The sequence below is a fragment of the Syngnathus leptorhynchus genome, chromosome 16 (assembly GCF_054491065.1).
Source record: "Syngnathus leptorhynchus isolate UIUO chromosome 16, UIUO_Slep, whole genome shotgun sequence".
In the NCBI taxonomy this organism is placed as follows: domain Eukaryota; kingdom Metazoa; phylum Chordata; class Actinopteri; order Syngnathiformes; family Syngnathidae; genus Syngnathus; species Syngnathus leptorhynchus.
In genome coordinates this window covers 4203350-4215911 of record NC_141210.1, presented here as the reverse complement: position 1 = coordinate 4215911, position 12562 = coordinate 4203350, and the positions used below count along the sequence as shown (strand labels likewise).

The 12562-nt window shown below is 43.9% G+C and overlaps 3 protein-coding genes across 3 annotated transcripts; 2 read left to right on the top strand and 1 right to left on the bottom strand.

The window, feature by feature from the left end:
• Positions 1 to 200: 200 nt before the first annotated feature.
• chchd5 (coiled-coil-helix-coiled-coil-helix domain containing 5) lies at positions 201 to 1122 on the bottom strand. Its single transcript, XM_085933971.1, has 4 exons — positions 975 to 1122; positions 657 to 797; positions 431 to 582; positions 201 to 350 (listed from the first exon to the last, which is right to left on the bottom strand). Coding segments are annotated over exons 1-4 (324 nt in total). The 5' UTR covers positions 977 to 1122; the 3' UTR covers positions 201 to 321.
• Positions 1123 to 1393: 271 nt separating this feature from the next.
• Positions 1394 to 8380, top strand: atp13a1 (ATPase 13A1). The gene is made up of 25 exons (XM_085933968.1): positions 1394 to 1920; positions 2147 to 2236; positions 2324 to 2587; positions 2671 to 2826; positions 2896 to 2965; positions 3048 to 3154; positions 3497 to 3626; positions 3716 to 3771; positions 3847 to 3973; positions 4051 to 4188; positions 4261 to 4381; positions 4478 to 4635; positions 4695 to 4870; positions 4938 to 5048; positions 5144 to 5269; positions 5343 to 5445; positions 5981 to 6174; positions 6243 to 6339; positions 6424 to 6608; positions 6729 to 6843; positions 6924 to 7120; positions 7188 to 7330; positions 7409 to 7517; positions 7645 to 7788; positions 7861 to 8380. The coding sequence occupies exons 1-25, from the start codon at positions 1567 to 1569 to the stop codon at positions 7969 to 7971; spliced, it is 3582 nt and encodes a 1193-aa protein (XP_085790094.1). The 5' UTR covers positions 1394 to 1566; the 3' UTR covers positions 7972 to 8380.
• A 412-nt stretch (positions 8381 to 8792) lies between these two features.
• Positions 8793 to 10990, top strand: dsn1 (DSN1 component of MIS12 kinetochore complex). The gene is made up of 11 exons (XM_085933435.1): positions 8793 to 8876; positions 9152 to 9191; positions 9273 to 9540; positions 9615 to 9688; positions 9775 to 9847; positions 9935 to 10001; positions 10071 to 10124; positions 10209 to 10280; positions 10350 to 10500; positions 10607 to 10694; positions 10784 to 10990. The coding sequence occupies exons 1-11, from the start codon at positions 8812 to 8814 to the stop codon at positions 10873 to 10875; spliced, it is 1044 nt and encodes a 347-aa protein (XP_085789561.1). The 5' UTR covers positions 8793 to 8811; the 3' UTR covers positions 10876 to 10990.
• The last annotated feature ends 1572 nt before the right edge of the window (positions 10991 to 12562 follow it).

The window sequence follows — 12562 nt, the reverse complement described above, 5'->3', positions numbered from 1 at the left end:
TTTCCAAACTCCCTATTTCGGCGTCAGCGAGTAGTCGGGAGATTTTGTGTGGGTGTGCAACATTCTGGTTTAATATTTGACTCTGACTCAGCATCGTAGATGATGAGGGGGGCACAGATATATGGAGTTGAAAACAAAAGACGGAAACCCCCACTGGTTGAGTAAGACATACTTTACTTTTAATGAAATATGACTTGGGGATATATCCATGAAAGTAACACTTGATTTGAAAATAGGAAATAATCACAGGATGTAAAGTTGACAAAAACAGAACAAGTAGGAGAATCTTCACTTTAGGATAAGGGTTGAAATGGTTGAGCGCTACGATGGCACAGGTACTGGATTTGTCTCTGGGAAAAAAAGGAAGAAGCAAATAATTTAAAAAAATTAATAATGCGCCCGAGACGCTACATCACCTTTACTGACTTACCCACTCCACTGAGATCCACCGTCTCGGCACAGCCAAGAAAGCGAGTCACGTGCGCCGAACAAGAAGCAGGTGTGCCCTGGTTTTCCATCAGACACTTCTCGAATTCCACAAATTGCTTGGAACAGTCTTGTCTGATCTTCTGGATCACCGGACTAGCGGAACAAAATCAGGATTTAGAACAAGTGAGTTGTTTGGAGGTGACACGGGTTGAATACACACGCCTTACTGTGATGATGTGCATTGTGCAACCTTTATCTTCAGTTCGTGACACTTCTCCTGCCATGTTGATGGGTTGGAACCCACACATGAACCATAGGCATCCATCTCTTTGTGGCAGTATTTTGCCGTGATATCCATAGCCGCCTGCCTAAGAGGAGAAACAGAGCAGTGCTGTCACAAAATTGAAAATACATAACTTGAGTTTGCTGCAATGGTTTGCAACATAAAGCAAATTTCATATATTTTACTTAACAGGTACACAAAACTTCGGGTAATATGAATAATGACTTGTTGCATCACAACTTTATTAAAATACATGACTTACATTTTAGTTTTTGTTGTTTGTTAGAAGCGATGACCCATTTCAGTCAAGGTTTGCCTTCTACGTGTGGCGCCATGTATATGGAGTCAGGGAACGCCTACATAGAAGCCCATTGGATGCAAACCAGAAAATCTCCCTTCTGATTGGATAGAAACCCGGCGAGAAAACACTATATGGAATCCTATTGGTTGAATTTGATGTCAATTGCCCAACTTAGCTCCGGGTCCGGCAATGACGACACGTAAATTAAAGACACAGAGTCCTGATTTTTTTTATTTACCTTGAAACCAAACATGTCATTTGTTTCATTAAAATGATTAGTATGTTTATAAAGACATTAATATGTAAAGTTAACCTGTACGAAAGCTCAAACCCCTTTGATTTCTGTGGTTCACGCCTACAAGGTATGCGTGCGCATTTTTACGTGCTGACGTATGCGGAAACGATGGTTGATGAAGAGGGACCATAGAGAGAGACTGGTCTCAGGAAGGTATCACCGAGGAACGTTTCGTAGGTACAATAGCGTTTTTACCGGTATCAACACGACGGGGAGGCGGTGGATAACAGAGGGGGGCCAGGGGGTGAGTAGAGTACAATGAACGACGCCAAAAAAGAGGACAAAATGAACGTGGATGGCGTCGGTGGACCGGGAGAGCGACTGACGGCCCCCTCTGTGAGCCACAACCAGCATGATAATGGCACCGGTGACGAGCTGGTGAGCTCAGTAACACTTTACAGGCGAAGGCCGCGGCTTTTACACGGCACCGTCCTCCCGTTCCTGACGGTCCTCTATCCGGGATGGCTGTACGTGTGGCTGGGGGTGTACGGTGCTTCGGAGTATCCGGAGGCAGGCCTCCTGGCTCTGGCTGCCATCGGAATCGCGCACGTCCTCACGGCACTGTCTGGTTATTGGTCCGTGCACGCCCACTGTTGGCTCACTTGTTCAAAGGTAAACAGAACAAAAAAAAAACACTTTAAAATGACCATATTCCATTGACATTAGTGCTGTCATCTTCATGGTGATCATAGTGAGGCAGCATCCATCAAAAAGATCAGAGTACAAGTTCCTTTCTACCTCTGAAATGTTATTACACATATATTTGAAATTTGTTATCATTACTATTACAAAGTACGATGTAAAATCTTAAGATTTCTCAAAGAATGTTCACCAACAGGAATTGGACCCAAATAAGGCGACACTAGCAAAAGTTGTACCCACCCCCAATAACGGATCTGCTGAGCTTGTGGGACTACAAAGGGACCAGGTCAGTATGGACCTAGACTCCAGTTAATTCCTAGTTTTCTTCTGTGTTACATTTGTAAGCATTTTCATTTTTTTTCCTCCTCTACAGGATGAAAATGGAGACAAGATACTGTCATTTGAGTTTCAGAAAATCCGCTACACTTTTGACCACAAAGAAAAAAAATGCTTCTTTCCCATCGCTTTCCCCATCAACCATCCGATGGGCTACTTCCAGTTGTGGCGTGGCTACCAGGAGGAAGCTGACCTCAAATCGGCTGAGAAGCGCTACGGCACCAATCGCGCCGAAATGATGGTTCCCGATTTCTTGGAACTATTTCGGGAGAGGGCTACAGCCCCATTTTTTGTCTTCCAGGTTTGTGGGAATGTTTTTTTAGATGTTTTGGTTACTTGAAGCACAATGAGTTGCCATGTAAATAAAATGTCTCCATCCCTCAGGTGTTCTGTGTGGGGTTGTGGTGTCTGGACGAGTACTGGTACTACAGCGTGTTCACGCTTTTCATGCTGGTGGCATTCGAGGCCTCGCTGGTCCAGCAGCAAATGAGGAACATGTCCGAGATCCGGCGCATGGGGAACAAGCCGTACATGATCCAGGTCGGCTTTCCATCCAAGCTAGCTTATGTCTACAAACTGTTCCAGTTTAACCTTTGGTCCTTCTGGCAGGTTTATAGGAACCGTAAGTGGAGGCCCATCTCGAGTGACGAGCTCGTCCCGGGTGACCTTGTCTCCATCGGTAAACGGCCAACCTGTTTTCCCGCTGTCAGCACTTCTCTGAACCTGAGTGGACAATTGATGTGTATTGGTTCGGGTTCCAGGACGTTCCCCACAGGACAACCTGGTACCGTGCGATGTGCTGCTACTCCGCGGTCGTTGTATCGTGGATGAGGCCATGCTGACCGGAGAGTCTGTGCCTCAGATGAAGGTAAGAAGATGACAAAGTTCTGGGGAGGGGGGGGCTTGAAGATTAGCTCATTCACCCGTGGAATGAGTTTTGTTATATACTTCACGTAAGGTGTTTTAAACTGTAGCTAATCTCTATAAAATGTATTGTTTGTTGTTTTTAAGTGTGTGGAACAAATGACTTAATATTGCTTCCTTTTTTTTTTCTAATATGGTTTTGTCATCAGTTTTCTTAACTAATAAATCACAAGATGGATTAATTTGTACTGCTAGAATGATTAGTAAATTTGTGTTGTGAAAATAATGGAAGGTGTTTATTCGGTTGATATCGCAATAACTGCTGACATTTGGGGGCCTTGTTCAGGAGCCAGTGGAAGACTTGGACCCCGGTCAAATCCTCGACCTTCAAGCGGACTCTCGGCTCCACATTATCTCCGGGGGGACCAAAGTGGTTCAGCACAGCCCTCCTTTAAAGGCCAGTGCTGGACTCAAACGTAAGCGAAGACGTTTTGCTCTGATTGTAAATAAAAGTTGTCGAGTCATTTCATCTCACCTTTGTGTATCTTCTCGTTGGCATGCGCAGCCGTAGACAACGGTTGCGTGGCCTACGTACTGCGGACTGGATTCTACACCTCTCAGGTGCGTTTTTCTTTTCATCAGGAATGCTGGTTAGAGTTGGCGGTGAATTTAATCTGGTGTCACGCTCGCTCGCAGGGTAAACTTCTGCGCACCATCCTCTTTGGTGTGAAGAGGGTCACGGCAAACAATCTGGAGACCTTCATCTTCATCCTCTTCCTCCTGGTGTTCGCCATCGCAGCCGCTGCCTACGTGTGGGTAGAAGGTGAGGTTGAAAGAATCTTGATTTATTCAGTCTGAGTGGATTGCGCAGTATTTGGAGTGTCATCTGTCTTACTTCAGGGACCAAGGATCTCAGCAGGAACCGCTACAAGCTCTTCCTGGAGTGCACCTTAATCCTCACCTCGGTGGTTCCACCGGAACTCCCCATCGAACTTTCTCTGGCTGTGAACACATCGCTTATTGCCTTAGCCAAACTATGTAAGCAAGTTTTCATTTACACTCCTTCTCACACTTCCAGCAGCTCATTTTCATTTTTTTGCTTTCGCTTAGATGTTTTCTGTACCGAGCCCTTCAGGATTCCATTCGCGGGGAAAGTGGAGGTCTGCTGCTTTGACAAAACGGGAACACTGACTAGCGATAGTCTGGTGGTGCGAGGAGTTGCGGGTCTCAGGTAAAATACGTGTGTGGAAGTAGTCTTCAAAATTTGGGTTACGTCACCGAGTTCCCTCCTGCGTTGTATTTTTTTTAATTCGTATCAACTGAACAGGGAGGGGAAAGAGGTGATGCCCGTATCGGAGATCCCAGTGGAGACGCATCGGGTCGTGGCGACCTGCCACTCGCTGGTCACTCTCGATGACGGTCAACTGGTTGGAGATCCACTGGAGAAGGCCATGTTGACTGCAGCTGATTGGAGCCTCACTAAAGGTGAAGTTTTTATAAGGACCTCAACGAAGTGCTCGGCTGATAATGATCTCCCCAACCAGACGAAAAGGTCTTCCCACGTAGCATCAAGACGCAAGGCCTCAAGATCCATCAGCGCTTCCACTTTGCCAGCGCTCTCAAGAGGATGTCAGTTCTGGCCTCCTACGAGAAGCTGGGCTCCACTGAACTCTCCTACATCTCTACCGTTAAAGGCGCTCCAGAGACACTCAAAGCGATGGTACGTGTGAACTTTGTCTCAATTGTGTAGCTGAGTTCTTCTAAAAAGATTTTTCATCATAATGTAGTTTTCCGAACGTCCTGAGAGTTACGATAAGGTGCACAAGGAAATCTCCCGGGAAGGAGCGAGAGTTCTTGCGTTAGGTTACAAAGAGATGGGACATCTCAGTCATCAACAGGTTTGTTCTGTCTCTCTCCTCAAATAGTCCAGAATGTGTCGTATGTTTTGTTTCCAAAATATTTAGACCTTTTTTTAATTTTTTACTCCTTTTAGGTCCGGGAGATGAACCGCAATTCCTTAGAGTGTGACTTGAACTTTGTCGGCTTTATGGTGGTGACCTGCCCCCTAAAGAGCGACAGCAAAGCGGTCATCAGAGAGATCCAGGAAGCATCTCATCATGTAACTCATCCAAAGTTCACACGACTCGCTACTTTTGTTCCGGAACTGAGGATTCTTCTTCTTGTGCTTTCAGGTGGTGATGATCACAGGGGACAACCCTTTAACGGCGTGCCATGTGGCCAAAGAGCTCCACTTCCTCCAAAAGGAACAAACACTTATATTGCAGTCGGCCCACGGTAGGAATCGGATGCACTTAACAGTCACAACATTCAGAGACATGATAATATTTATTCAGCATTGCAATTGAAATGATATTATTCAGAAATGCAAAGTTTTATTAAACATGGCATAAAACCAACTCAAATTTAACTCTATACACAATCAAATGCTGTCTGTGCTGCTACTGCTGTTCACACTTTGGCCTCTAAGGGGCGGTGTGGAGCAGACTGAAATGAGGAAGCACATCCCGACAAAGCTGCAGTAATAGAACTAATTTTTCATCTTTCTCTAAAAATTATTACACCATTTGTGTTTAAAGATACTGCAAAATCGATGCTATCCGTTAGCCTGTCTATTGTGGTTCACATGATGTGTTAGCATGAAGCTAGCGGACGTTTGGAAGCCCAAGATGTGTCAGTGAATTTTGTTTAGTTTGTGATCTTTTGACGTAAATTTGAATTGAAATGATTTGCAAACAGCTTGATGCAAGCACACAAATCTTTGTAATCTGTCAAAATACAAACATTATATGACTTATTATGTTTTATCTAGGCGGGTGGCAGTGGGAGTCAATCGACGGCACCGTGCACGTACCCCTTCCGCCTGCCTCCGTCTCTTCCTTTGTGCACCAGTACGACCTGTGCGTAACCGGGGAGGGGCTGGCCAGACTGTGCTGTGACCCCCGACTCCTGCACGCCCTCTTGCCTCACATACAAGTGTTTGCACGAGTCAGCCCAAAACAGAAGGTAAGACCGAAGACACTCATCGAGGTTGAGCTCAATTGGAATAACGTGAGAAATTTGTACGTCTGCAGGAATTTGTCATCACCAGTCTCAAGGGGCTGGGTTACGTAACGCTGATGTGCGGCGACGGTACAAACGATGTCGGCGCTCTCAAACATGCCCACATAGGTACGAATGTCCACAATACGTGACCATATTAGACTGGTTGTCATTAAAATGTTGTCTTTTTTTTTTTTTTTTTTTTTGACATAGGTGTCGCTTTATTAGCCAACGCCCCTGAGCGCATGCCGGAAAAAAGGAAACGAGGGAAAGACAAGGAGGCGCCCGCCGTTGACATTCGACCTTCGCTACCTGTCAACGCAGGAGGCAAGCCGACGTCCAGAGGTGCCAGGCAGAGGATGATGGCGCAAAGAGAGGAACAATTGGCAGCTCAAAAGGTGTCCTTCAACTTCATCGTGCTTGCGATACCGTTTTTTTTTTTTTTTTTTTCCCATCTCAAGGAGTGGCTTCTTTTTATTATTGTTTTTTGGGGTAATAAAGTGTTGTTGTTGTTATAGGAGAGGATAAGTCAAGTCTTACGGGAACTTGAAGAAGATCAGGTCCAAATCGTAAAACTGGGCGACGCCTCCATCGCCGCCCCCTTCACCTCCAAACTGTCCTCCATTCAGTGCAGTGAGTAACAAACATCACAAGAGATGGTTGAGTCTGCTTCCGCGCCTAGAATGGCTTCCTTTCTCGCTCTCTCTTTCCAGTCTGTCATGTCATCAAGCAAGGCCGTTGCACTCTGGTAACAACTCTACAGATGTTTAAGATTCTCGCTCTCAATGCCCTGGTGCTCGCCTACAGCCAGTCTGTACTCTACCTGGAGGGCGTCAAGTTTAGCGATTTCCAGGCGACCCTGCAAGGTCTACTGTTGGCTGGATGCTTCCTCTTCATCTCTCGGTCAAAGGTGAGAATTTAGATTCAGGAAATACACACCCGCGTTATGTTGCTGATGTCTTTTTCCCTCCCTTCAGCCACTGAAAACGTTGTCCCGGGAGCGGCCCTTACCCAATATCTTCAATCTTTATACCGTGTTGACGGTGTTGCTGCAGTTTGCAGTCCATTTCTGCAGTTTGGTTTTTCTTTACAAAGAGGCGCAGAGCAGAAGTCCGCCGAGGTAAGAAGCGGAAACTGCGCGGCTTCTGCTTGACAAGCTAAAACGTTGCATTTCTCTCCAATTGTATTTTTTTTACAGAGATCAGTTTGTGGATCTGTACAAAGAGTTTGAACCCAGTCTAATCAACAGCACCGTTTATATCATGTCCATGGCGATGCAGATGGCCACATTTGCCATCAACTACAAGGTGATACGAGTTCCTCGGTGTATGACAGCTCATCACATTTTTTTAGCCTGGCGTCAGAATGCAAACTTGTACTGCTGTTTACTTTTATCGTATAACAACATGACTGGATTTTCATCCTCTTGCATAGGGTCATCCCTTCATGGAGTCTCTCACTGAGAATAGACCACTTCTTTGGAGCATCGCTTTGTCTGGCTTAGCAATTGTGGGACTTCTTTCGGGTTCTTCGCCCGAGTTCAATGAACAGTTTGCCCTCGTTGATATTCCGACCGAGGTGAATCGACAAAAAAGATTTTTTTTTATGAGATGATTTGGAATAACGGTCTGCTGTATTTCTCCCCCACAGTTCAAAATGATCATCGCCCAGGTGCTGGTGGTGGACTTTTTTGCCGCCCTATTTGTGGACCGTGTGCTGCAGTTCTTGCTTGGCAGAGGAACTCTGAGGGTGCCCTCTTGAACTCTTCTTGCCATCAGCACCCGTGGTCCTTATGTACTCTAAAGGGAGAGAAGACTTTGGGGAGGAAGAAAGAGAAGTGAGATGGTCATAAGGGTTCAGTGCTGTACACTCCACTCCTTCGATGCGCTTCTCCGAACCCCGCCCCCCCTTATCGTATTTCCATCAGCTACGCATTCTTCTTTTTTCCCTTTTACTGCCAAATCTGCATCTATTCCTCCCCACAACCACACAAGGCCACGAAGAGCAGTATTGAGAGGAGTGCGAGACTGTGCCAGCAGAGTGACACACTCAAGAAACACAAGAGGGGCATTCTCCAAGAGAATTAATGAGCCGTTTTGATTACTCTTCTTGATTTTGTAAAAAGTGAAAAGACATCTCTAACAGACTTATAAAAAGACTTACAAACAAATAGGCCTGTCAAGTGTTTGTTTTTCTCAATCGCGTATTTATTTGTCTGAAAATCTCCGAGGACACGCATTGAAGGCAAAAAAATGATCACGGCATCTTGTTTTATTTATCTCCAAAGGAATATTGGTATTGATGTGCCTATAAAAGCATGGAATGTTTTTTTTTCTGAAATTATTTGACGATAATTGGTTGACTACTCAAAACAAATGAAAGTGAAAGGGACTAACAAGTAATTACGTGCAATGAAGTCAAAGCTAAAACTAAAAGCATTTTTTCATTTTATTGCATCTAATCAGACGTCAATGCCATTTACTTTTGCAAATTATTTTGTTTTGTTTTGCTAAAAGCTAGTGCGTAGCGCATCATTCATTAAAAAACTACATTTCCCATAGTGCAACATTGCGTAAAGGGGTGGGGCTTGTAAAGCGCGCGATGTCAGGAAAACAGTTTGAAAAAAAAAAAATGGCGGAAGAAACCTCGTCCACACACCAAGACGGGTTTGTTTATTTGTGCTTCTTGTTATTTCCAAACGTTTGTGTTGTAGTGTTGATGAAGTATAGCTAAACCAAAGCTGTAATCTTTTTAGCTTTAGACCTGAGGCTTAAGCGTGACATTGAGCGGAATGTGTAGCTCGTTATTAAGAGTTGGGCGTGCTAACTCATACGGCACATTAAAATGTCGGCCAATGTTAATTCAACTTAATAAATTAGCTGGTTGTTGTCAGGTTTTACGTATTTAACTGAGTTTACACTCATTTAAAATTGTGTTGCAGTTGCGGATCTGTCGCCGGTGTGGAAGCCACCGCGAACGACGTACGTAGGCCTTTGTTTAAACAGTCATTGTGAATGACCGCTTTAGGAAACAAGCTAATAAGTAGTATTTTCTGACTTCAGGTCAAGCTGTCACCCAAACGGTGTTCGTCGCCCAGTGCTCCAGATGGCGCCCCTCCACAGAAATCACCCCGGGTTGAAGTCCGGTTACTCAGCACACAGGCGACCCATGGCGGAGAGCATATGGACACAGACAGGCTGGAAAAGGCGTCTGGAAGTAAGAAGGAACCCGAATCTTGTTCGCCTGCAAACCCCACTGGTCGGAGGAAATCGTGGAGGAGAGCCACCTTGTCAAGGCGTTCCTTGTCCGCACTTGCCAACCCGTATCAAAGTGAGTTGAATGCATTACTCATCAGAATTATCTTTGGACTAGATTTAAATGTGACATTTTGGTTTTGAATATAGATTTGTGCAGGAGCATCAGCACATCCTTATCACAACAAGAGAGGTTGAGTATGTTGATGGAATCTGCAATGAAGGTAAGGTCAAAGCCAAAAGACATCATTTGAACAAGAATTGTTAATAGATTTATGAAGGATGTAAAATTCTCCTCTCTTTTGTCCAGCTGGCCACAGATAGACTTCAGAATTCGCTCCAGTCGGTGCCAAATTCCTCGCAGGAGTCTTTTCAGAAACAAGGTGCCTTGTTTTCTGTGGTACACAAAAGAACCAATTCTCTACTTCTTACCTGAAACTCTGTCATTACTTTTTGTTTTCTTCCTTTAGTTAAGCGCTTGAAGAAAATGTGCAAAGCTGTGGCCAAAAGCATAAGCAACGAACAACAGACTGATAGGTAAATCTTTTTATTACTCTTCAACCACTTGATCCATTTTTATTGTCAAACCAAAGTATTTGCTTTCAGGGTTGGTGAGTTTGGAGCGCAGACTGCTCTGATGATGGAAAATACTATTAACAGGTTTGCAAGTCTTATATAAAGACTATTGGAATATGCCCCATTTTTTTCTTTCTTTTTTTTTTTTTTTGGCCTTTTGTGTTTTAGGATTCAAGCTGAAAGCCAATCATGGGAAGCACTCGCACACAAACACCAGAGTAAAGCAGAAGAATTAGAAAGGTAAATGTGTGAAATATGTTTTCATCTTTTAAACTTTCTACTAACGGTTTATTGTCCTGTTTGTCACAGGAAACTGGCTCTGGGCCAAAAGAAGACCATCTCATCAGACCACACGTGTATGGTCCAGTCCTCACAGTACCAGTTGATTCGGAGTAAACCTGACTATCATGGCCTCCTCCACAGACAACAGTCCACGATGCGCACAATGGCAACTCTTGTCGTGCGTACACTGTTATTATTTTTCTACCACACATTTCCAGCCTGTTCTATTGGCCTTAATCGTTCATTAATTTAGTTTAATTGTAGATTTTGTTTTTAATACACAGATGGACGCTCAGTGTAAACTCGCACGAGAGCTTCAGTCCGTCAAGGATCTGTCTCAAATGGTGGTGAAAGAGACCAGCGGCCGATTGGGTAATTATTATTATTATCCGTTGCTATTCTAAATCTTTGAAGCTCGTAGTAACTTAACACACGGGTCCGTTTTGTTTTTTTCCTATCAGCGGCCCAAGCAGGATTTCAAGATCTGTCTCCCAACGTCATTCAGGACATAATCAGTGCACCTTTTACGTCCGCAAGCACACAGTCACATTAAATAGACTGCTTTTATGAGTTGTATATAATGGAAAACAAATATCTGTTTTCGTACCCCATGTTTTATTTTTACTGTTTACTGTATAATACAAAAATTCTACCCTTGTTTATATTAAGTCTTGTGTTGGTCGTTGATGTAATACACACATGCGTCCAGCAGGTGGCAGCGCCTGTCCTGCAAAAAATTTTTTTAAAGCAGGATGTCTCTTAAGTCGTTACAAATACAAATGCTCTCCCTTGAAAAAAAAACAAAAGAAACCTCAAAGATTTGAGTGTCCTGAAAACAGAAGACACATGTAGGTTAAAATAAAAAACTGCAAATTTTTCGGGTTTTATGATCCGCAAATATTCAGGTATGACTATTCAAAACATGAATGAATGACTTTTGTGTTGATGATTACATTTTGAGAGATTTTTTTTGTTTGTTTTGTAACTATGTAAGAGTCAAATGTAAGAATCCAGTACATGGTGTAAATTTAACATGAATATATCATGTATATTATGAAGGACGGCTTTTCCTTGGGCCCGTTGACTCTTTTTTCTTTCGGAGCTGCATCTATTTCACTTCATCAGTGTCTCCTGACCATTGAAGAGAAAGCCCCTCCCCCCGCGGTGACTCAATCTCTTGCATTTGGCTGGGTCACTGATGCAGAACGAAGCTTTGACATTGTACCAGTCAGTCAAAAGCTTTGTTTGCTATCACTCCCCATCTCCTGGAACCATTCACTAATTAATGTCCCTGCGCAATTTGAAGGGTGCAGCGTAAAGAATTGCAAAGGTGGGGGGGTGGGCGTCTTATTTCTTTCCTGTCGTGTGGCGTGCCGCGGTTATGATCTTGACTAGAGCGAGGGTGACATTTTCAGCGGGATGGTGTTCGAGGGGCTGACAGGAGAAGAGGGACAGGCGAGGAGGAAAAGACGAGCAGGGTTGTGACCGTGAGAGTTGTGAGCGAGGGAGGATGGCGCGCAGCAGGAGAAATCGATTCTTATTTAGATGAAAATGAGGCTTGATGCTGGTGGGGTGCGAGGAGGGCACCTTAAGCATCCAAATGAATAGGAACTTTCGCAGAAATGATCCCCACGTGAATTGACGACAATAAAAAAAAGTGCAAGGTCCACAAAGACGCTGTCGTCGCTTCGCAAAGGAAGCTTTTCTCCCGGCAGTCAAATGCAATTACTTTGGCATTAGATGGTAATCCTTGGATCTTTTCACTCAAAAGTGTGAGGAACAAAACGCCCGAGACAAACCTCAATGGCCCCTTTAGGAATGAAGTGTTTGGTTTTTAACGTTTGGATAAAGGGTGAGACGTGGCTCACCTTCACACTCCTTGTTTGTAGACTCACAAAATGGATGAAAGGAAGCTTTGTTATGATGAAATGAAGAGTTTATTATTGCAGTATTGTGGATGTTACCAATATTAAAGTTTTTTTCCCATATGAAAAAATTGGAGGCTAAGAAATTGCCATTGTAATGTATTTCAAAAGTCTACACACCCCTGTTCGATAACTATTTGTTGTAATGTAAAATTGAGAGCAAAGTTAAAGATTCAAAACTATTTTCATCAACGTTAATGTGACCTTTGACCTGTGCAACTCAATTGGAAAGAAAATTAAAAGCTATTATATGTAAAATATAGCAAGGTGTGCACACTTTTGCAATCATATCATTTTTTCTACTGCCCCACATTT